Source organism: Seriola lalandi, unplaced genomic scaffold (genome assembly GCF_002814215.2).
Source record: "Seriola lalandi dorsalis isolate HSWRI2012SDOR001 ecotype SW California unplaced genomic scaffold, Sedor1 jcf7180002054583, whole genome shotgun sequence".
In the NCBI taxonomy this organism is placed as follows: domain Eukaryota; kingdom Metazoa; phylum Chordata; class Actinopteri; order Carangiformes; family Carangidae; genus Seriola; species Seriola lalandi.
This window is the reverse complement of record NW_019525136.1, coordinates 230503-252477: the sequence shown is the minus strand read 5'-3', so window position 1 is coordinate 252477 and position 21975 is coordinate 230503. Positions and strand designations below refer to the sequence as shown.

The window sequence follows — 21975 nt, the reverse complement described above, 5'->3', positions numbered from 1 at the left end:
CATTAATCACAGGTTTGTGTGTGAAACTGTGGGACAGTAACATCTGGTTTAATGGAAACCTTCAGAATAAAAGGAAAGGTTTGTCCTCACAGTGTAGTTCATCTTACTGGGAGCACTGGGAAAGGATGTGAAAACTGACAGCTGACAACTCCATTCACCTGAATGTAAAAAAAAAAAGCATGGTGGAATACAAACACTCAGTATTTGGCAGATGACCCACCTGTTGGAAACAGTGGTTTTATTTTGGTGAACTCTCTACTGTTTGGTAAGTGAGAGAGAAGTTTGTAACAATGCCTACTGGAGCTAGTCACCGTGGTAACCAGGACCATCACCTGTACCGTGAAGGTCAGAGGGTTATCTCTGGTTTACTGGTATCATAGAGCTGGCTCACTTTTAACTGATGTATATCACCATGGTAACCTACACTGATCAGAACAGCCCCGCCTGCTGACATCAGATCACCTTCCTACAGGAGCCTAACAGGGACACATTCACTGAGTTTACCATAAAGTGACCAGTGGTTCGAGTCTGGTTTTAAAGGGAGAGTTCGCTTCACTGAACACTGGTAATGGTTCCATCACTGCAGCTCACAGTGACATGAGGAGACTGTGATGATGACTGGAAACAGAGGGAAAAGGCTGCTGGTCCTTCATTACAATATAATCCACACACTGTTAATAAGCTCCCTTTGATTATTATTATTATTTTTTTTTTTCATTGTAGTTTCATTCATTCATTATGAAACAAAACACCACAAATATCTGGGCAGAGACAGGTTCTAGCCGCCCACCTCACGGGCCCCCTTACTCTTTTTAACCCACTCCCCATGGATATTCATCTCATGTTATGTTCTGCCTTCTGGTGATGTTGCTTGTCAATAAGAAGTCCTCGTAATACACACAGATTCTATACACATCTGTCTCCAGGAAAGGCTGATAAATTAAACTTAATGTTTCTATTTCCGTCATCAGAGGAGAATTTATTATTGAGTAAAGATTGTGCACTGATGATCTGTCTGACCGTCTCTGACAGCTTGTACCGTTGTTCCAGTCTTAGGACTGTTCCCTGAGAGCAGATGGACAGGAGGCAGAGGCAGTGGAAAGAAACGAGGACAGGAGGATGGTGGTTGAAGATTTAAAGAGGAGAAGGAAAAAGCAGCAGAGCCTGGGAAACAGTCAACTTTAGATCCAGTGTCAAACTGAACAGTATTTAAAATGAGAAGCTGTGATGTTTGTGTTTCAGGAAGAACTGCAGATCAAGCTTCACTGAGTCTGAGTGACATTAACTTCACTTATATTCTGTTCACAGTTCAGTTCAGGAGACTGTTGTTCATGTTGTTTCACTATTTCAATATCTTTTAAGTTATTGTCATAACAACAACAATAATAATAATATTAAAATTATTATTATTATTATATCTTTAATATCTTTGAGGTTATAATAACACTATCATTATTATCATCATCATCATAATCATCATCGTAATCATCATCATCATCATCATCATCATCGTTGGTGCAGATGTATGTAACACTCCACACCAGTTGGTGGCGGTAATACATCATTTAATTGTTGCCAAATGCCATAAACATGAAGAGGAAGAAGAACTGTGGCACTTTATTCTGAAGGAGTCAGGGTCGGAAGTAAGAACGGAAGTATTAATAGGTTCTGTTGTCGTAACCGGGGTGAGCACGGATCCCGTCCCTGCGGTGATAAGTCACATAACAAGGTAACACCTGAACTTTCTACAGATTCCGTCTGTCTGGGTTAAATGTGAGGAACCCGACGTCAGTGTTGAGGTGAGCTGGATTCCGGCTGTGTGTTTACCTGCAGACAGGTGCCCTGTCCTCGTGTCTGTGGTCTCGCTGTATCATAAGTCCAGTCCGGGTCAGTGTAGCTGCTGTAGTTCGGGGCCGGCGGGTCCAGCAGCCTCCATCCAGAGGCCGTGTGAGTGAGTGAGTGAGGGGGGCTGTAGAGCTGTGAACACCGCTGCTGTACGGCCTGACTGACCGGGCTTCACGTTATCACAGCAGCAGGTTTCATTTAAAGCCTCCACACTGGCATCACTTTGAGAACCAGAACCCACCAGAACCTCCCCAGCACCACAGAAGCGGTGGTTTTATGTATCAGGAACTGGAGTATTGTTTACCGGCTGCCTGCAGGGAGGCGGGGTTTGTAATATCAACTATCACAGCTACATAATGACAACATTTAGAGTCATGAAGTCTGCAGGTCCAGTGACGTCAGTGACGTCAGGGTGTGTTACTGTGGTGTGAGACAGTGGAGGAAAAGGAAACAGGAGATGTTCCAGTCTGAGTCCAAAGAAAACAACTGACTCTGTGAACAGGAGGTAAGTTTGAAATAAGAGAGAACTCATTCAAGTCCCAGTCGTCCTCTCAGTCTCTGTGGAGGAGGACAGTCAGACAGACAGTTGGACAGTCAGACAGACAGTTGGACACACAGCTGGTGACAGGGACACAGCTGATAAACCAACAGTTTTTCATATCATGATGAACAGCCGTCTTAACCAGTCACACCCAGTCACAGCTCACCAGCCCTCCTCACTCAGACCTGTTCAGACCTGGTATTAACATCCGTCTCAGGTGATGGTTGTCAGCTCTAAGTTCAGGTGTGAACGCACTCAAGATGTATTTAGGACGCACTGAGATCAGACCACATTCAGAGGTGGTCTGGACCACATGTGGCCACATTGTTTTAGCAGTGTGAACGTGAATGTGTCCTGGGCCAGTTTCACAGAGATATCTCAGACTGGTCTGTGGTGTTGGTCCAGATCAGTCTGATGTTAGTCAGACTGTTTCACTAGAATCAAGACTGACTCACTTTAAACCAAAAACATTAGACACCTTGCCCCCAAGTAACTCAGTCCTGAGACCAATGTTACCATGGTAACAATCAATGACACCTGTGCTGACCAGTAGAAGCAAAAACAGTAGAACATGGCTTTGTGGTTTGCTAACATTGTTATGCAGAGAGAGAGAGAGAGAAGGGAAAGTTTTTAGAGACTGTTGCCATTTTTTTCCAAATCAGGCTTTTATTGTTTCACTCTTCACTGAATTTCCAAAGTAAAATGTCCTTGTAACTGTTGAATTCTTCCAAAAGACAAACTTTTTCCGCTGAGGGTAAACAGAGTGAACAGTTGGATGCGGCTCCTTAGTCAGCCATTTTTTTTATTTTGAAAAAAGTCTTAGTTTACCCAGAATTCATTGTACCACAGTCCAGCTTAACATAGTCAAGAACTAAAGTGCTTTGTGCAAGTAATGAATTCACACGTCTGACTATTTGTTTTATCTAAGACACAGTCAGAGTCTATTTTTGTGAAACTGGCCATGTGGTTCCATTTGTGCATTGCAACTGATCTTTATTGCCATTATTTATTTATTTATTTACTAGCGTGTTACTCTGATTGCTCTTATTAGTATGACACTGAGAAGATGCCTGAAAAATAATGTAATAGTAATTGCAGTGTTAGGGGTACTGGAGGGAGACGGGACAACACTGAAGCGGTGCATCTCTGCTTGGAGGTTGCCCCCAGCAACTGCCCACGGGGAAGCTGGAAGAAGTTGGGAAAGTAGTGCAACAGATAACTTCAAGCTCTAAAATTGGTATGTTAACCCTCTGGGGCATAAATTTGTGCATAAAACACAATGTATCAACAGTCTGCTTGTTTACTTGTTTTAACAACAGCTTGTCCACTAGCTCGCTAGGCTAGTCAGCGACACCTGAATTATTCATATGAGAAAATACAGGATGAACTTATTGCAAAACATAACATTTCCTTACCAGAAATGGCGGCCATCTTGAATTTTCGAGAGGCTAACGTGTTTTATCAAAAGAATAATACCCAAGGAGGATTTGTGCCAAGTTTAGTACCTGTATCCACATTTGGAAGATTAACCTGAAACATGCAGTTATCTGCTGCACTAAAGGGAGGACACATCTGGTTGACTCATACAACAACACAGTAAAACAACAGGAAGTGCAACAAAACAACAACAGTTTGAGGTTAAACTGACACACACATGTTCAGTCCACACAGACAGTGCACATGCATATTTTTGGCACAAATGGGACACCATCCCGGGCCACATTGAAGGACCGCCTACTCTGCCACAGTCTCATAAGTCCCGCCTCTCTCTCTCTCTCTCTCTCTCTCTCTCTCTCTCTCTCTCTCTGTCTCTCTCTCACACAAACACAACGGACCCGTCTTATTGGTTAAAAACAACAACGTACACGTGTTTATTTGTTTATAAAGCAGTGAAGTGAGATCTAATCATAAGTGGTCACTGGAGACTGGTGTGAACAGGTTGTTGGTGTTGTTGGTGGTGGTGGTCATTAGATGTGTTTTCTTTTTGCTCTTAGCCAATGAGAACTGTCGCAGTCCTCGGAGGGGGGATTGGGGGTTTGGCAGCATCTTACTACCTGTGCAAGAGTCCCCAGGTTACCAAGGTAACACACACACACACACACACACACACTACAGAACTGACGTGATGAGGTGAACGCAGTGTGTAGGTCATCACATGATGAAGAGGAGACAACATACACATTAATACAAACTGTGTCTTTAGGCTGTTTTCATCAGGTTGAAGTTTCTAATGAGTTATTTGATGGTGTGTCGGCATAGAAGAACAGACCTCACTGCTGCCATGTTGCCTTTAAGATAAAGCACACAGGTGGAGGGGGTGTTATTCTCTCCAGTGGTCACATATAATGAGACATTGATAAAAATGAACAGGTTTAGGTAGGATACATGAAAATAAAAACTGTACAGTCTTAGAATATATTCAGAATTTTGTATTTGAAGGTGTATATATATATGTGTGTATATATATATATATATATATATATATATATATATATATATATATGTGTGTGTACATCATGTAAATAAAATCCGATGTAAGCTTCTTTGACCTCTACAATATTAGTTGTTTGAACTGAAGCAACAGTCTGAGTCTTGTTGTCCTCAGGTTGTAGTTTTGGAGTCCAGCAGCCGGTTTGGGGGTTGGCTGTGGTCCACTAGGAGGTCCGACGGGGCCGTATTTGAACATGGACCCAGAGGGATCCGACCTGCTGGGGCAGTGGGACGCAACACACTCAACATGGTGAGTTCTAACATTGACTGACCTGATAACCTGTACTACGAAGCTGCTTATCAACGGGCTCAGTTAACCCTGGGTTTACCTGTCCGGTTACGAGCGCGTTGTGAAAGAGACAAGGTTGTTAACTATAAACAACATGAATAAAGTTCTTAATATGATATGAGAAGAAACGCCTGATGCCCACCGTTAAGTTCGGTTATAGCAATGTCCAAAAGTGATATTCAATAAGGTGAAATGTGAACAATATGATCACATGACTGGAATAAAAAAAATATTTCTAAATATAATTACTATTAAAGTCAGACTGTTTCTGCTACAGATAGAAAGAAAGGAGGAGAGGAGTAGTTGATGTCTGATGAGTCAGTCTGACTGAAATGTTTACAATCCAATTTATAATCATGAGAAATATTGAACAGTGGTTGGATCATTGTTCTAATCAAAGACATCAGAGCTTTAGTTTTTATTTCCAGTTGTAGTCACAGAGTGTTGTTCTGAGCTGCAGTGATGAAGAAGAGAGTAAAAGCTTCATCACAGTCAGGAATCCTGTCAGATTAAATGATATTTGTTCAATTAAAATTAAGCTATAATAGTTATGCTATGAATATTTAGCCTGATAAACTCTTTGTTTGTTAGAAGCTCTGTTTTAAAACCAGAGTGGACACATGATGGTCTGGAAGAGCAAAACAATTCCACTTAATTTAAATATCTACTACTTGTTATTATTGATCACTGTATTGTTAACTCTTTTGACCCTGTCAGGATCCTGTAGGAATGATGACTCAGTTTTCCAGTGATCTGATTGGGTTATCAAAAACACCTGTAACATCCAACACTGTGTGTGTGTGTGTGTGTGTGTGTGTGTGTGTGTGTGTGTGTGTGTGTGTGTGTGTGTGTGCAGGTGGAAGACTTGGGTCTTGCGGGGGAGATTCTGCCGGTCACCCACAGTCATGTGGCGTCGAAGAACAGATACCTGTATGTGAAGGGACAGCTGCACAGGATGCCGTCAGGAATCAGGTCTGAGACTGAGCTGTTCATTTTTGTGTTGCTTCTTAGTTTTAAATACAGTCACAGATCTGAAAACATCTGATCTCCACTCACAGTTTTCAAAACCTTTCACACTCTGAATTGAGCTGCTGCATCACTACAGCCTGTGTTGTTCTGTTCATGTCCATACAACCTTTCACTCTAGTGGGAATCCTACATTTCCAGATATTATTATCATTATCATTAACATTATCATTATCATTATTATTATATGAGATTAAACATGTATTCAATATGTGGCCTGTAGCTTCACGGTTGTAAACCTGCAGTAACAGCTGGTAATGCACACACTCATGAGTGTGTTAGGAATATTGTCTGTTCAGTAGAATCTTATCTGGAAGTTACTGTAGTTACTGTATGATCCATAAAAACTGATTAATATTGATTAATTACAAGGTATTGATACACAGAATTATCATGTTAAATAATTTCAACCTGCTGTGTAGAGTTGTTGTCTCCCCCCTCTGGCAGTCAGAGTAATTACAAAAAATGACTATATATAATAATAACAAACTGTTGTTGTAAGATACTGTTTGTTTTCTAACTGGAGCATCACAAACTTCAGGTTTACTTCACCACACACTGTCGTAGCTGCTCGGTCCATGGCAACAGTTGCTCCTTCTGACACCATGTTCTGTTGTCTATATGTACACTGTAAACACATTAACAACATAAGCACCCAACACGACAGACAGCTGCATGTCCAACATGCTGTGGGTTCCTGCCCATGTATTTCATCTGGGAACCTACAGCATGTTGTACTGTGTTGCAAGGGGACACACATTAAAAGTCTGGGAAACAACATGCAGCTGTCTGTCAGGTGCTTCTGTTCACACTGTACATAGAGACAACAGAGGTTAAACACATCACTTCCTGTACTCAGAGCGGAGACGTCTCCACAGACAGTGAGATTTGCCTGGAGCTGAGAGGGTTAATCAATCAGACTTGAATGTAACAGATGTTCATTGATATGTAAAAGTCCTGAATTCCAGCTTTAAAGACCCCCTCCTTTGTTAACATCCATTTATATAATACAGACATATGAGTGAAATAATCATCAGCACCATGACTGAGTGTTTCCACCTTGAACTGCAGTGAACCAATGACAGTCTCATAAACACAGATTCAGGGTTTCATACGTCACAAACCTCAGGAACCAATCCTGTCAACCTGTGAGGACAGGGGGCGGGGCTAAATAAACCTGAAACCTCATCAGTACAGAGAGAGAGAGTTAGCATTAGCACAACCACTAACACTGTGTCAGCCACTGCCAGTTACAAGCTAACAAACAACATAAACAAATAAAGATGCTAACTACGCTAACCGCTCTGATCCGTCTGCTAGTCTCTGGTTCTGGTCTCAGACTCCTCATCTGAGTCTGGGTCTGACTGAGGCTCAAACACATACTCTCTGCTCCTTCACCTGTCCACCTGGAGCCAGCAGGTGGTGGGCGGGGCATAAGGCCCGATCCAGATTTATCAATGAGGAAGTAAGAGGAGATGAGCTTCAGACCCAGCGTTTGATTTTTTTTTCACATTTTATGTGTGAAAATCACATTAAACAAAATATGAATCATAGCGGATTTTTACAGAGTTTAAAACGTCCGTAGGAACTTTAATATAATAGTGAGAGAGAGAAATGACAAGTATCACTGTAAAGTACAGAGCCTTTTAGATATGTTGTAAGTTGCTGTGAGAACATTATAGGAGGAGTTTTACCCAGATCCAGGAAGTGATGGATGAATCAGCCATTTCATGAAATTAGATACTCAGACGTCATAGTGGACACATCTTTACTTGTAGATGGATGGACGTTGATGGATCGACCTCTGCTGACACTTGTGATCTACACACTGCAGTGGCACAAAGAGTATCTGCAGTTTTTGTTCTGATGGATTAAATCATATTGTACATGTGCTGTTCACCATGACCGTCCAAACGGTGGGTTTAAATGCAGTCATCCCTGAGGTGCTGCCTCTACCTGTATCTGTGGCTCATTCATTACTCAGTGGCCGCTGTAGCTCACCTGTTCACCAACACAGCTGTCGACTCTTATGATGCCTGTGATGTTAGAGATGCTAGTTGATAATAGTTTTGAACTGGACTGATTTTGGACTGGACTGGTCTTTGTTTCAGTGGACTTGTGCGGACAGTCCCACCCTTCTCTCGCCCCATCCTGTTGAGTGTTGCCATGGAGATACTGGTGAAGAAAAGCAAGGAGGATGACGAGTCTATCCACTCGTTTGTCTCGAGGAGGCTGGGAGAGGAGGTGAGAATCAAACTACTGGAACATCATGTGACCAGCTTCATGTCTGAACCAAACATCACCTGCACTCCAGGTGTCCTGTGGATACTAAACAATGGTCATAGACATTACACCATCATTATCACAGTGTTACAGCATCATGTTGGTGTAACAGCCAAACATCTGCTGAATATTTTTTTGTATTAATTCACCTGCTGTAGGTCTGTGTCACAAGTTCACATGTTTTCAAGTCTGTCTTAAAGCAACACATGATTTATTGAAGTCTCATATGAACTTCAGCTGTGTTTCAGGAAACATTTTTCTTTTCAATGTAATTTTATTTGTATAGCGCCAAATCATACCATCCATTTTCTCAAGGCTCTGCCTCGACCGGAGGGAGGGGCTTCCTGATGATAAAGACACAATTTTCAGTATTCTTTAGAGACAGGATGTTACTGATTTTCAGAATAACGGTCAGGTAGAAGGATGTCCTAGAGACTATTTTAAGTTTGATTTTGTATTATATTAATTTGACTTATTAAATGCTAATATTAGTTTAAGTAAGCTGACTATAAGGGCACTTATGTTCCCGCTGTGTTTCTTCTGCTCTGGGAGCTGGTGGCTGTCAGGGAACATAGAGCAACAGTTTTCTGACTGTGTTCATGTTTAATCACATCCTGTTTTGATATTTATTTTCTATTGGAAAGTCAACAGGAGTATATTATTTAATAAATTCCAGTTTCAATTATTGAAAGTATTATACATCCGTTCATGCTTTATAAGTGTGTGTTACTGATACTCCACCTAACCTTCAGTAGTTCATTTGAATGGATTAGCTGCTGTGGGATCTCTTCACTGATGAAGACCATAAGTCTCCTGTATATACAGTGAAGTCTTGTCAGTTACAGTGAAGTCTTGTCAGTTACAGTGACCAGTCACTGAGTATTGTAATGAGATGGACTTGAAACAATGTGAACTTGTCCTTTAACAGCGATTAACTTTGATAAATATTACCATAAATACTTCATTTCTTGCTGTTGTTAATTTGTCCTCCTCTGTGTGTGTCCAGCTTGCAGACATCGCTGTGGACAGTTTGTGTCGCGGCGTGTTTGCAGGCGACTGCAGGAAGCTGAGTGTGCGCTCCTGTTTTCCTGTGTTGTACAACGCAGAGCAGCACAGAGGTTCCCTGATCCTGGGTATGCTGCTGGGCTCAGGTAAACTCCAGCATCACTGAACTGATGTCACTGTTGTGGCCATTTTGTTGTGTTTCATTTTCTCCTGTAGTTTTGTGAGGGTGCAGGAGCGTGACACAAAACTTGTCTGTATGTGTGAAACCCCGTAGGTCCCGGTCCTGCGGTCCCCCCTGGCCCTCTGGCTCAGAGATCTGTTAAAGAGTCATGGGCCCAGTGGTCCCTGAGCAGGGGGGTGGAGTCCCTCCCAGAATCCATTACTGACTCCCTCCTACAGAGCAGCAGGGTGGAGCTTCACAGAGATGCAGATGTTAAACACATCTGTCCTTCAGCCTCTGGTTGGAAGGTTAGTGAGGAAACAAACTGAGTTTAGTGAAGCTGACAATGTGAACGTGATGTTCAGATTGAACTGGTCTCACCTGCTGAATGATCCATTTAATAACCCAGCTGGAAGCGCTCATGTTCTCAGTGTTAGTGTCACGTTGGTGTCGGGGCTCCGACTGCACGGTCAGTCCACCACTTTGGTCTGCACTGAACAATCCCAACAACTCTTCAACAGACTGACCTGAAACTTTGTACAGAGGTTCACAAAGGAGGATGTTCACTTGGATGGCCGTGAAATTTAGTGCACTCATGCTCCCAGGACAATTATGGAGTCATAGGAGTGTCATAAAATAAAAAACAAATAAATAAATGAAAACAGGATTAAATAAAAGGCAATAGGAAAAGGCATTTTTATTGTTTTATTTATTACTCATTATATTTCCACATTATTCTTTTGCAGATTTATGCTTTTTTTATGTCTCCTATGACCCCATAGACGATGAGTCCTGGTAACTATGGTGATCCCCGCTCTTTTCCTTTAGCTCCACCAGCAGGTTCAGATTTTAACCACTAGTGGAGAAATGATTTGTCGTTAGGTCCAGAGGAATCAGGTTCACATTGTTGTTTTTGAATGAATTGTCTCAACAGCTGTTGGATGGACATTAAATCCGGTTCAGACGTTCATGTTCCCTCAGGATGAACTGTGATAGTGGTTTAATGGTGTCATCAGCCTCAGCTGTAGGTTTTACTTGTGTAGAGCTAATTAGCAAATGCTAGCATGTTAGCACACTAAAGTAAGATGGTGACCAAGATGTTGGACATTATACCTGAAAACATCTCCATGTTCGAGTGTAAGAAAACAAAACTGAAGGAGATTTCCTCATTCCAGGGTTCATCTTGTTTTCCCAAACTTCACCTGTGTTCCTAGAGCACTGGCTGTAATGACCTTCACTGTGTTGTACAATGGGTTACTGCCTGGACACCTTTATTATGGTGGACAGCCGGAGACACTTCAGACCTCTGTTGTTGGGCAACCAAGGTCTCATAGCTAAGGAGGCAGGAGGGAAGACTAAACTTAGAGAATGTCTGGTGACTTACAGATTCTAGCTGTTGTCAAGGACACATGAGATATTAAGGAGGTAAGGACATGTGACCAATAGCACCTTCACACATTATTGACTAGGATAGAGTTTAATCTTATGTGGAATAAGATGTGGTGAAATGTTCAACCAAGGAAGACCTTTGTGTGTGTGTGTGTGTGTGTGTGTGTGTGTGTGTGTGTGTGTGTGTGTGTGTGTGTGTAGATCCATCTGGAGGACGGAGTCGTATCAGCTGATCACATCATCTCTGCTCTGCCAGCTAAAGGTAAGTGGTGGCTGCCTCTTGTGTACAAAAAGAAAAAAAAAGATTTTCTTCCTTACACCTCCCCCCTCCCTTCTACCCCCAGCCCTCTCCTCAGCCTTGCCGTCCTCCTGTCAACCTCTCATCCAGGAGCTGCAGGAAATCTCCACGGTAACGGTTGCTGTGGTAAATTTGGAGTATGAGGGTTCCATCCTGCCTGTAACGGTAAGAAACAGAAACACACACACACAGTTGAAGTGTCTTATATTTTCAGTGGTGTCTAAAAGAACCATCTGTGTGACTGTTCTCAGGGTTTTGGTCACCTGGTTCCATCATCAGAGGATCGGGGTCTGATGGGGATCGTCTACGACTCTGTCCCCTTCCCTCAACACAACAGACCTAATGGACAGACCACTAGACTGACGGTACACACACACACACACACGCACGCGCGTGCACAATATTGATAATTGCAGCTTTAAAGCAAAGCGTTGCTGCTTGTGATGACACAAAGTGACAAAGCAGCACATGTCTCCTAGGTGATGATGGGCGGGGCCTGGTTCCAGGAAGAGTTTGGGGACCCAGATACAGTAACAGAGAAGCGTCTTTTAGAGAGAGCCACTGAGGCGGTGCAGAGCCACCTGGGAGTCACCTCAGCGCCCAGCTGGAGTTGGGTGGCACTGCAGAGGGTACGACCGGACGGGAATCAAACCAGTGACAGATTCATTTCATTCATTTTTACATCGTTAGAGGATGTATCTGTTAACAGACACTGTATGAGTTCACACGTCACCCTGACTATTTTGTTGATAGTTGTAACAGTCTTCGCTCTTTGTCTCTCCAGGACTGTATACCTCAGTATTATCTAGGACACCATCAGAGAGTAGGCGAGTATTGATCAAACACCACATCTAAAGACCAGGTGTAGTCAGACATCATGTTAATGTGTGTCTGTCTCTCTCTTTCCAGAGTCCATGCGTAGCTTCATAAGGAAAACTAATCTCCCGCTGTCTCTCACTGGCTCCTCCTATGATGGCGTGTCAGTGAATGATGTCATCTTCAGTGGACGCACAGCTGTAGAGCAGCTGTTGGGGACTGTAATCTGATGGAGCAGATGCACACACTCGTGTCTCCAAAGCCTTTTTTCAGTTCATCATTTCTATCATTTGGACTTGATGTCTGTAAGTGTCTGTCACTCAGGTATCACACACATGAACACCAGCAACCATCATCTCTCTACCCATAATGCCACACTGCTCTACAAGCACACACAGGCCTGTTGTCTTCTGGGCTCTCTGCCTGTAGCTGTGGTGGTTTGTTCAACATTTACCTGGAGATGAGAAGTGACATGTGGTCAGTACAAACACTGAATTATGAAGTCCTCTCTTGTTCAGTGCCACTGTGTATGATTAAATTAATAATTGATTAATATTATATTGTAATATAACAGTGTCTAAATAATATGATGGGTTGTGTTAATAAATGCAGTATCAGAATGTGTCATGGCCGAGCTGATCCAGACTCTGCAGGCCCAGGTGTCTCTGCTCCCTAGTTCTAGTCCTCATGCTCTCCAGTGCCTGATCCACTGATGTGACTTGCACCAAGTAAAGCCTTATTAAGCTGTTGTTGTCATGTTCTCAGAGGTTTTATTACTGACTGATGTGATGCGAGCACATGTGACCTGCAGCAGCTGATTTCTATATAATCTGTTATTACATTCAGTGGAGGTATGTTGTACAGATCAGGCCTGTATATATGGTTCAAATGACACGACCTGAGAAGAACACGTGGGCTTCCTCATGTTCACAATGAGGCCATAATGTCACAATGTGTGAAACTGAGTTAGACATAAACACTGTTTAAGTCTACTATAACAATCACTGCCATACGGCTGTAAAGAAAATCACTAAATTGTATTTAATTCCTCTTAAACTCTGTAAAATAAGAAACCTTAAAAAGGGAACAAGAGCTGATACTGATCCAAACAGACCACAGTGAAGCTCAAAGTGTTGCCTTCAGGGATTCACCATGTCAATATAATTCAGGTATATATACATACATGGCTAATCCCACAAGCTTCTAGAGTCAGAAAACGCGTCAATTGTGTTTGTTTTGAAGGAAGCGATCATTCACAACTCTAAGGTTACGATCCAGCCTTCAGAGTATTGTGCTGAGTCATGGTTACATCCCGTGCTGTCTCTGAGCCACGCTGCTGGGTCTCTGCAGTGGAGCTCACTGATGCTGGAGGAGCATTCAGAGAGCATTTACGGTTTATGTAGGTGACTGTCTGAGGACCATCTTAGCTGGAGTGAAAACAGTAATAATCAATATGTACAAACATAGTAGATACAGATCTATCAGCTTCCTGAGGTCACCTGATGGGTGAACCACACTACTGAAGAAGCAGAGGCCCAGGTCCAGTAAGAACTGACTGGGATCAGAATCAGTACGAGTACTGCAATGTGAAAACAATGTGTTCAGGTAAAGATCCAGTAAAATGAACCAGAACCAACAACTTTGAAATTATGGTTTTATTTAAGAAAGAGTGACCACCCAGACAACCTCAGGACAGCTCCTGATCGGACAAATTAAAATAAGACAACACACAAACTCGCACAGACACTATCTCAGGCCTAGTTTCTTCTTCTCCTTCTGTTTCTTGCGAACCACCTCCATGTTGCGGTCCTTCCACATGCTCTTCCTCAGTTTGATGGGCCGACTGCCAACATACTTCCCTGGAAACACACAGCAGAGAGAGAGGGATTCACAGAGGCTGCAGGTATCAATATGACTGTCAATTAGTCATCAGTTAAAGCTGGAAGTCTCCAACTGTAAAATGCAACAAGTCCACATCAAAGGTCAACATGCAAACAGAACCAGGAAGTGATGAGAGGAGCAGGTGACAGAGGTTGAAAGTCTGTGAAGAGACTGACCGTTCATCTCTCTCATGGCTCTGACGTAGTCGTTTGGATCTTTGAAGCTGACGAAGCCGTAGCCTTTAGTCTTCCCTGTGCGTTTGTCTCTCACCACCTGAAAACAACAGTTTTTGTGAGGATTTCATACACACACACGGCCATGTGATGCCTAACGCAGGTTTGAGCTCATCACCGTCATTGTATTTTTTTTATTTTTTTTTTAACAGTGCATGTGGTGTATTACATATTCATCCAAAGAATTAGATTAGAAAACAAAGGAAAAAAGCTTTTACAAGGAGCTTTGGTTCAGATTGTTTTTGTACTAACATTGACAGGAAGTGCTCCTGGATAATGTGAAGGTGTCATTACAGATCTCTGCAGCAGTGTCCAAGTGACCTGATGTGTACATACCCTCAAGTTTAACCCAAATACTGTTGTCTGCTGCCACATGGTTGTAAATGTATTAGTGAAATTCATTTACATTGATGTACAGTCCTGGAATTTACCTGAATGATGATCAATTATCGTCTCAAATGATCAGAGAAAAGTCTCCAATTCGGATACCATGCAGCGAATGTCATTAATGTAAAACTCAATCCTCAATGTAAATGTTATACTGACCCTGATTCATGCGACAGGTGAGTAAAATGCTCTGGGAGCTGTAGGAATGAGGATGTGATTACAGGACGTGAGCAGAGCAGAAACACAGTAAACCAAGCCGACCTTAGCTTTGAGGAAAGACGGGTATCTGCTGAAGGCTCGGGCCAGTATGTCGTCATTCACCTCGTTACCAAGATCACCACAGAATATACGGAAGTCATCTGCGGCAGGGAGACAGAACAAAGAGTCGGACAGTGTTACCTTCATCCTGCAGCAGCTCCGCAGCAACAAAACAGTCACATTAAGAGTTTAAGTTTGTACACACTCAGCTGAGCTCAGTGATATCCAACATGTGTGGTGAGGAACCCAACCATTGATGGGGGACAACTGACAAAATGTTGACATGCAAGTGTTAGTGATTTAGGAAGCACATCACAGTTTATGTTAAATGATCTTTATCATTTGTGTTGCAGCAGTTTGTACCTGCTTCCCACTCCAACAGACTGGGGTCCTCCCAGCTCGTCCCTGCTGCAGTCCGGATACACTTCTTCACCTTCTCAGACTTTGCTTTCTTTTTGTCCTCTGCAGCACTTTCCACAGGCTAAAACACACACACACATACACACACACAACGTCTTCACCTACATATAACTGGTAGATAAAGGAGTAGTTTTGCTTTTCCCTGAAACATTTTTTGATCCTTAGAGACAGTTAGTGTGTTGTTCCAGTCCAGTTTAGGGAAACACTCTGCAGACGCTACACAAATGAGAGATTATGAGACTCTTTACATGATGTATTTATTCCTTCTTTCAAAAGGCTTAGCTGAGACAGTAAACATCCACCGTCTATGATCAGCTGCAGCTGCTCTGCCTGGAGCTGTGGCTGTGGATGGACCTACTGCAGCTGCTGCTGTGGTTTAATCTATGCTCCTATGAGGCTAAGAGCAGTGACCACTCCTTACACCAGAAACACACTGCGTGTGTGTGTGTGTGTGTGTGGGCTGACGTCTCTGAACTCCTGCAGAAAAGCATGCGTGTGTTCACACACCGGCTGTGATTCTGCTGCAGCTCTCTCTCTCTACATAGAGTTTACAGGCTGCTCCAGTGTTGGATTGCTCTTCGTTATAAATTAATTTCTGATTTATTTTTGCCATAAAATGTCAGTCTCCACATGCAGCTGCTAAAATGGTTAAATAATATATTCATATTTTTTCATGTGTCATATTCCGATTCAGCCTAGACAGACACAACTGAAGTGGAAGGAGTCAGTTATACGTTATGTTGCTGGTATGATCACATACTGACTGGGAGACGCTTCACGCATGAAAAAGAGGTTTGACTCCAAATCTCTAGATCACATGACGCAGCCGCAAGGCGTGAGACGCAGTGCGTTTGTTCTAACCCGTTAACACAGGTGCCGAAATGAAATCCAAGACGCTCCACAGCCCGCATGCTCACACCACACATCCAGTGTGTTCCTGGCCTAAGCTAGAGCTCAGGAATGAAGTAGCTTCAGAACAATGTGGTTTTGAATTGAGCTGAACATTAAAGGCTGAATGGAGTTTCTATGTAGGAGGAGCTCCCAATCCATAAATAAAAAGTTTTTGACCTGAGAACAACATATAGTGGAGTACTTGCACAGCAAACCCACCATCTATCTCTCGTGCCTATAATGTTCATGTGTCCACTACGGCAGCATCCAAATCACAGGAGCTGCAGTTTTTTGATAAAGGTCAAATGTGTCACAACAGACATAATTAAAGTGATGTGGTGCTACAGAGACGCCCCGGACTACAAATCATATTCTCCACATGAAAAAGGAACATGTTTGTTTGATACAAGACCCAACAAAAATCACATCATCATCATTTCCATATTTCTCCAGTGAAAGGTAAATGAAAAAATTACCATTCTGACTCATATCACAATCACAATATCTGGCAAAATAATTGCAATATAATAATTTTGTTGCAGCCACAGTATGAATGAGGATATGAGAGCCTCAGAGTTCACAGCAGGAAGCAGACTGCTGATCACTTGTACCTCAATGTGGGGGGGCTCAGGCTCAGGCATGCTGGGGCCAATGACAGTGCCGCTGTTGTCACTCTCCTTCTTGTCCAGTAGACCTGCGGCCATCACTGCTGCCTGCTGCTCCGCCACCCGTGCTGCCAGCTCCTCCTGAGAGATCAGAAACATGAACAACCAGCCTGATGCTACAGCAGCACCACCACCCTACAGTATTACACACTGACCACCACCACCACCCTGTTACTAACACATACCAGAGTTAAGTACATTACTTTTAAAATACACCATAACACAAAACTCGTACTGATGCTGACACAGACAGCGTAGAGTTTCCAGACATTATTGTGTAAGATATCGATCAAGACGCCCGTACCATTCTGGCTTGTCTCTGAGCTCTGACGTCGATTCTTTTATGTCCAACAGGAGCAGGGGGAGCAGAGTAAACAGTCGGCGCTGCCTGGATGATTGACTGTGATGGTTTAACGGGAGGCGGGGCTCCCTGTCTCGTGGACGGGGCCGACACCATCGAGACCATGGCTCTGACCTGAGTGAGACACACCAACAGACACAGAGACACGAGAGTTCAAGATAGAGGGGGACATCACAAGAATATTAATGTGGAAAATGAAGTTTACCCCAGTAACGTTCATTTTTACTAGTAGCTGCTAATTGAGACATAAAGCAGTAACATCACACGGACTGATGTGGTGATAAATGTCCCTGTCTGCTGCATTGAGCTCTGACCTGAGGAGCAGAAGTCATGTGCTGCATGGGCTGAGAGGGACCCTGGGGTGCCTGGCCCTGCAGGGAAGGAGGGAGCATCATGGGAGGAGGTGGAGGAGGCCGGGGCAGAGGAGGTGCTATCGGAGGACCACGCATCATTGGCAGCCTCTGACCACCTGAAACCAAAGATAAAAGCATCTAAATCAAGAATTGAAAGCTGCTTTATGATTTAAACTGGTGCAGCGACTCAGCACGCCTGCTCTCCTCGGGCAGGTCATTCTAATGTCCTGAGGCTCTAAAAGCAAATGCACAGTCCCCTTTGCCTTTGGGACAGATAACAGAGTTTAGCTCAAGGATCTCAGGCAGTGCGTTTGGTCATATAGCAGTTCTGAGATGTAAGAAGTTGACAAACCAGATAGAGCCTTAAAAGTGATCACAAGTATCTTAAAATAGATCCTAAAAGACACAGTATCCAATGTAAGGGGGATCAAATGGGTGTAATATGATGACATGTTTTGGAACCAGTTCAGTTTGGCTGCAGCATTTTTTATGAGTTTCAGTAATCAAGATGTGATGAGATAAATGCATGAACAACCTTCTCCAGATCAGTGAATGACGCTAAGGATTTGATTTTCACAATATTCTGTAGCTGATAAAAACATGATTTGACAACCCTTTTTACATGGAGGTCCAGTTGAAATCAGAGTCAAATATTACACCAAGATTTCTGGCAGAGGACTGTTATCTGACCTCTGAAGCTGAATGGAGTCTTTCACCTATGACCTTTGACCTCCTATGGAATTACTCCTAGTAAAGGATAAACCATTAAACTAGTAGTCTACTGGTAAACTTACCAGGTCTCTGCAGGATGTGGGGGACAAAGGCTGGTCTCATCATGGGGGGAGGGGGGGGACGTACTGGAGGGACTGGGAGAGACACAAGTCACAGTGAGTGTTAATTAGTGTGTAAACATCTGAGGAGCATGAAGCCAGCAAGACATGAGTGTATGTATACAGTGAATGTATATTTGTCTTTATGTGCATCATGGGAGGAGGTGGAGGAGGCACTATCAGCCTCGTCAGCCTCTGACCACCTGACAACAGTGTCAGGATGTAAACATCAATATGAACCCATTTTGTGAATTTTCCACTTGAAGTCTACAGAAAGTGGTCTCAGACTTTTGGACCCCTCTTCATAAAGTCAGTGAACCCTTTGGAATTGTATAGTTATTTATCCTAAAATATGATCAGATCTTCATCTAAGTTACGATAATAAACAAACAGAATCTATTGTAACTAATCATTGTGTTGTTCTTGTTCAAACATTCAAAGTGTGGCTGGAAACAGTGTGTGAACCTATCGACTAATGACATGAACAGAAGCTAACTGGAGTCAGGAGTTATCAGACCTGGAGTCAGTCAGTGAAACCAGACTGGAGGTTCTGGGTCAGAGACACTTTGACTTATAAACAACACTCAGACATTTAGAGAAACATCAGCTGATGTGAACCAGGCCTCACAACAAAGATCTCAGACACTGAGGATGAAGAAGCTGATGAGCATGAAGCTGAAAGGGTCACAGACTTCAGATCTTCATCAGTCCACAGTCAGACAAACTGTCTACAGATGGAGATGATTCTGTTCTGTGGCTACTCTCCTTGGAAGTGGACGTCCAGCTAAGATGACTCCACAGCTCCACACAGATGATCAGTAACAAAGAAGCTCAGAGTCACAGCTGAAGGCTTAAAGGAATCAATGGAGCTGGTTCACATCTCTGTTCATGAGTCAAACTCAGAGCCCAGACCTGAATCCAGTAGAGATGCTGTGGACTCACACCTGACATCCTGAGAACATGTATGAGCTGAAGCAGCTCTATAAAGAAGAGCAGCTCTGATCAGCAGCTACTGGAAGCGCTGGTTTTAGGTTTAACCAGTTATTATATCCACTCGTTCACTGACTGTTTCCACCTGCACTGCGAATGTTTAATGACTGTGATCAACAAAGACACCAAGATCATAACTGTGTGATATTAGTGCCAAACCCTTGTTAGTGTACAGGTGTCAGGAGTTTTATGTTCACCTGGTCCCACAAAGGCCGGTGGAGGAGGACCAACAAAACTAGCAGCTCTGGCCTCTAATGTCTGCTGGACCTAAGAGGGAAGAGACCGACAGAGTGTGAGGACGAGATTTAGCCTGAGCTGCCAAAGACCTTCAATTGATAAATATCATCTCAGGCATTAAAACAAACAATACAATTGTTTCTATAAGCAATCTGGATAGTACATCACTACCCAGACACTACTAGAAGAGTACGAACCTGTCTGTAGGTGTTGGTGCCTATGATGGGTCTCACTACTGGAACCGTTGGGACAGCCAGGGCTACAGGGACTGCCTCTATAACAGGTGGGCTTCCTGATACTGGTACTGGACCACCAAGAACCTCCTGCTCAAAACTGCAGCGAAAAGAGTGTAAGACAGACTGACATTTATAGCAGGGGTCGACACATGACTGGTTATATCTTTAGAGTCTATATGTGATTTAGAAAATACATATAACCAATAAAAGATGATGGTGAAAACACAGAATGACTGAATAACGAAAGTGTTGATTCTCTGAGAGATTGAACAGTGAATGGAAGTGAGGGACTCCATGTTGCTTATAGTGCATCCACTCAGTCAAGTAGAGCTGTGCAGTAACCCACTTACAACAGAGTCCAGCTGCAGGAAAAACTACAGAGGTTGGCAAGTAATTTTCTGTTGATTGACAAACTGATTCATCAAATTATCATTTCAACACTAATTCTGCAACACCAAAATGGCCTAATGCTTAATAGTCACTAACTATTTGTTCTCTAGATTGCATGACTACTGAAAATAAAACATGTAATGTGTTTGGGTCCTGTTATTCACTTAATAATGATCATATTTCTCCGGAAAACCCTTCAAACTTACTTCAAGTTTTAATAAAAACAAAACTTAATATTTCTAGCCTAGGTTTGAGACACAACAAGAAAAGGTTTTAATTCAGTCATTCTGAAAGCTGCAATGTGACCCACACTATTTTCCTCATCATCAGTAAGTAGACATGTGGATTCTAATTCAGCCTGAGATCAACCTGCCAGCTGCAAAGTTCAGCCCTAGTGGCTAAATTCCCAAAATGAATGGTGTCCTCTGGCCCTGCTGATACTAGACACTATAAAGAGATATTCAGTAAATCTGTCAGGCAGATAAAACCTGACATGGGAGCATCAGTGGCGACACACAGACGGAAGTTTCTTCATGCTTTCCCTGAACCTGTACTGACAATGCAGTCATCACAGGTAAGTCATTTACATTCTCTGAGTTGCCTGTTTATGGTTATTGATGACATGGATACATATTTTACACTGCTGTTTCTGTGACTCTGTAGCAGTGTGTTCGTATGCATGTGGTGATTTGGCAGCTGAGCCGTGGAGCTCCTCCGTTGTGTTGGGTGGACTTTGGGTGAACAGACCCTCGACAACAGTTGTACTCACAGAGCCATCTCCGCCTCCATCTCTTTCAGGCGCTCCTCTCCTGACTTTAGCGCCATGCTGTGAGACAGAAACACTGATCAGAGACCAGCCAAACAAGGGATCTATCTAGTTAAGTGACCAAACAATGTGACAAGTGAATTCGTAGACACACGAAATACAAAAGAGCTTCATTGTACAAGGCTCCACTGTTGTAATTTGGGCTAAAAATGTTGAGGCTACTTTGCAGAGCCGAAGTGATTCAGTCTGGGTAGTGAATAGTAGTCTGCAGTGGGATTTCTAACGCACAATGAACCGGAACCTTTCCTTATCTGACATGTTCACACAGGAACGTTATCAACCACAACACTTACCTTTATCTATGGTAGACTCCTCCGATATGAACGGTCACCTCTCGCTGACCAAGTTAACTTCACACGCCGGGCTTTCAAACTAAGCTAAGTAATGTTAGCTAGCACACCACCAGCTAGCTAAGCTGGCAGTTAACCGAGCTAAACCAACTTTCCTCTAACCTTAACGCTAACCGCTGTGACCTTCGCTCAGTGATTTCTACGCTAACTAACCTGGCTACATACTGGGAATAAACTTGGTGAAATTGTAAATAATTATTAAGAAGCTACTGTCCGAGTTGTGGACACCATTAGCTTAATGATTATAGCCCCTGTAGTACCAACACTAGTGGTTCCGACTTCTTCTTTGCAAGTCAACATGACTGCCACCTACTGGACTGGAGATGCGCCACCTACTGGACTGGAGTGGAAGGCCAGCGTGTCTTTCCAGTGGTTGATTTGTGTAATTTCTATGATGCCTTTTTTTTTCTTCTTTAAAAAAAATTATTTTCTTTATTTCAAAAGTTCCACATACACAAGAGGTCAAATAACCATAACAGTAGTTCCGTTCAAAAAGTAATTTCAGTGATGCCCAGGATCATGTCT

General features: G+C 43.0%; 2 protein-coding genes across 5 annotated transcripts; one reads left to right on the top strand and one right to left on the bottom strand.

Moving 5' to 3' along the window:
• Window positions 1-1615: 1615 nt before the first annotated feature.
• On the top strand, window positions 1616-12891 carry ppox (protoporphyrinogen oxidase). 4 transcript variants are annotated; one of them, XM_023418657.2, is made up of 14 exons: window positions 1616-1729; window positions 3485-3623; window positions 4381-4467; window positions 4992-5126; window positions 6022-6137; window positions 8303-8435; window positions 9481-9625; window positions 9754-9947; window positions 11230-11290; window positions 11373-11491; window positions 11578-11691; window positions 11806-11955; window positions 12111-12153; window positions 12236-12891. In XM_023418657.2, the coding sequence occupies exons 3-14, from the start codon at window positions 4384-4386 to the stop codon at window positions 12370-12372; spliced, it is 1431 nt and encodes a 476-aa protein (XP_023274425.1). In that variant the 5' UTR covers window positions 1616-1729; window positions 3485-3623; window positions 4381-4383; the 3' UTR covers window positions 12373-12891. The 4 variants fall into 4 exon arrangements, with proteins under 4 accessions (XP_023274425.1, XP_023274428.1, XP_023274427.1 ...); XM_023418659.1 differs by having other exon boundaries at window positions 1657-1799; XM_023418660.2 differs by lacking the exon at window positions 3485-3623 and having other exon boundaries at window positions 1627-1729.
• An 891-nt stretch (window positions 12892-13782) lies between these two features.
• Window positions 13783-21722, bottom strand: rbm42 (RNA binding motif protein 42). Its single transcript, XM_023418663.2, has 12 exons — window positions 21394-21722; window positions 21044-21100; window positions 19846-19981; window positions 19609-19678; window positions 18386-18457; window positions 17553-17707; window positions 17182-17352; window positions 16824-16958; window positions 15265-15382; window positions 14905-15002; window positions 14200-14296; window positions 13783-14001 (listed from the first exon to the last, which is right to left on the bottom strand). The coding sequence occupies exons 2-12, from the start codon at window positions 21097-21099 to the stop codon at window positions 13889-13891; spliced, it is 1221 nt and encodes a 406-aa protein (XP_023274431.1). The 5' UTR covers window position 21100; window positions 21394-21722; the 3' UTR covers window positions 13783-13888.
• Between the last annotated feature and the right edge of the window lie 253 nt (window positions 21723-21975).

Excerpts from the sequence above, each read along its gene's own strand:
- ppox (XM_023418657.2), top strand. The coding sequence starts at position 4,384 with ATGAGAACTGTCGCAGTCCTCGGAGGGGGGATTGGGGGTTTGGCAGCA. Across the intron at positions 6,138-8,302 it reads AGGATGCCGTCAGGAATCAG|TGGACTTGTGCGGACAGTCC; the intron begins GTCTGAGACTGA and ends TCTTTGTTTCAG. Across the intron at positions 9,626-9,753 it reads GGGTATGCTGCTGGGCTCAG|GTCCCGGTCCTGCGGTCCCC; the intron begins GTAAACTCCAGC and ends GAAACCCCGTAG.
- rbm42 (XM_023418663.2), bottom strand. The coding sequence starts at position 21,099 with ATGGCGCTAAAGTCAGGAGAGGAGCGCCTGAAAGAGATGGAGGCGGAG. Across the intron at positions 17,353-17,552 it reads ACATGACTTCTGCTCCTCAG|GTCAGAGCCATGGTCTCGAT; the intron begins GTCAGAGCTCAA and ends TGTCTCACTCAG. Across the intron at positions 14,002-14,199 it reads AGCCATGAGAGAGATGAACG|GGAAGTATGTTGGCAGTCGG; the intron begins GTCAGTCTCTTC and ends GTGTGTTTCCAG.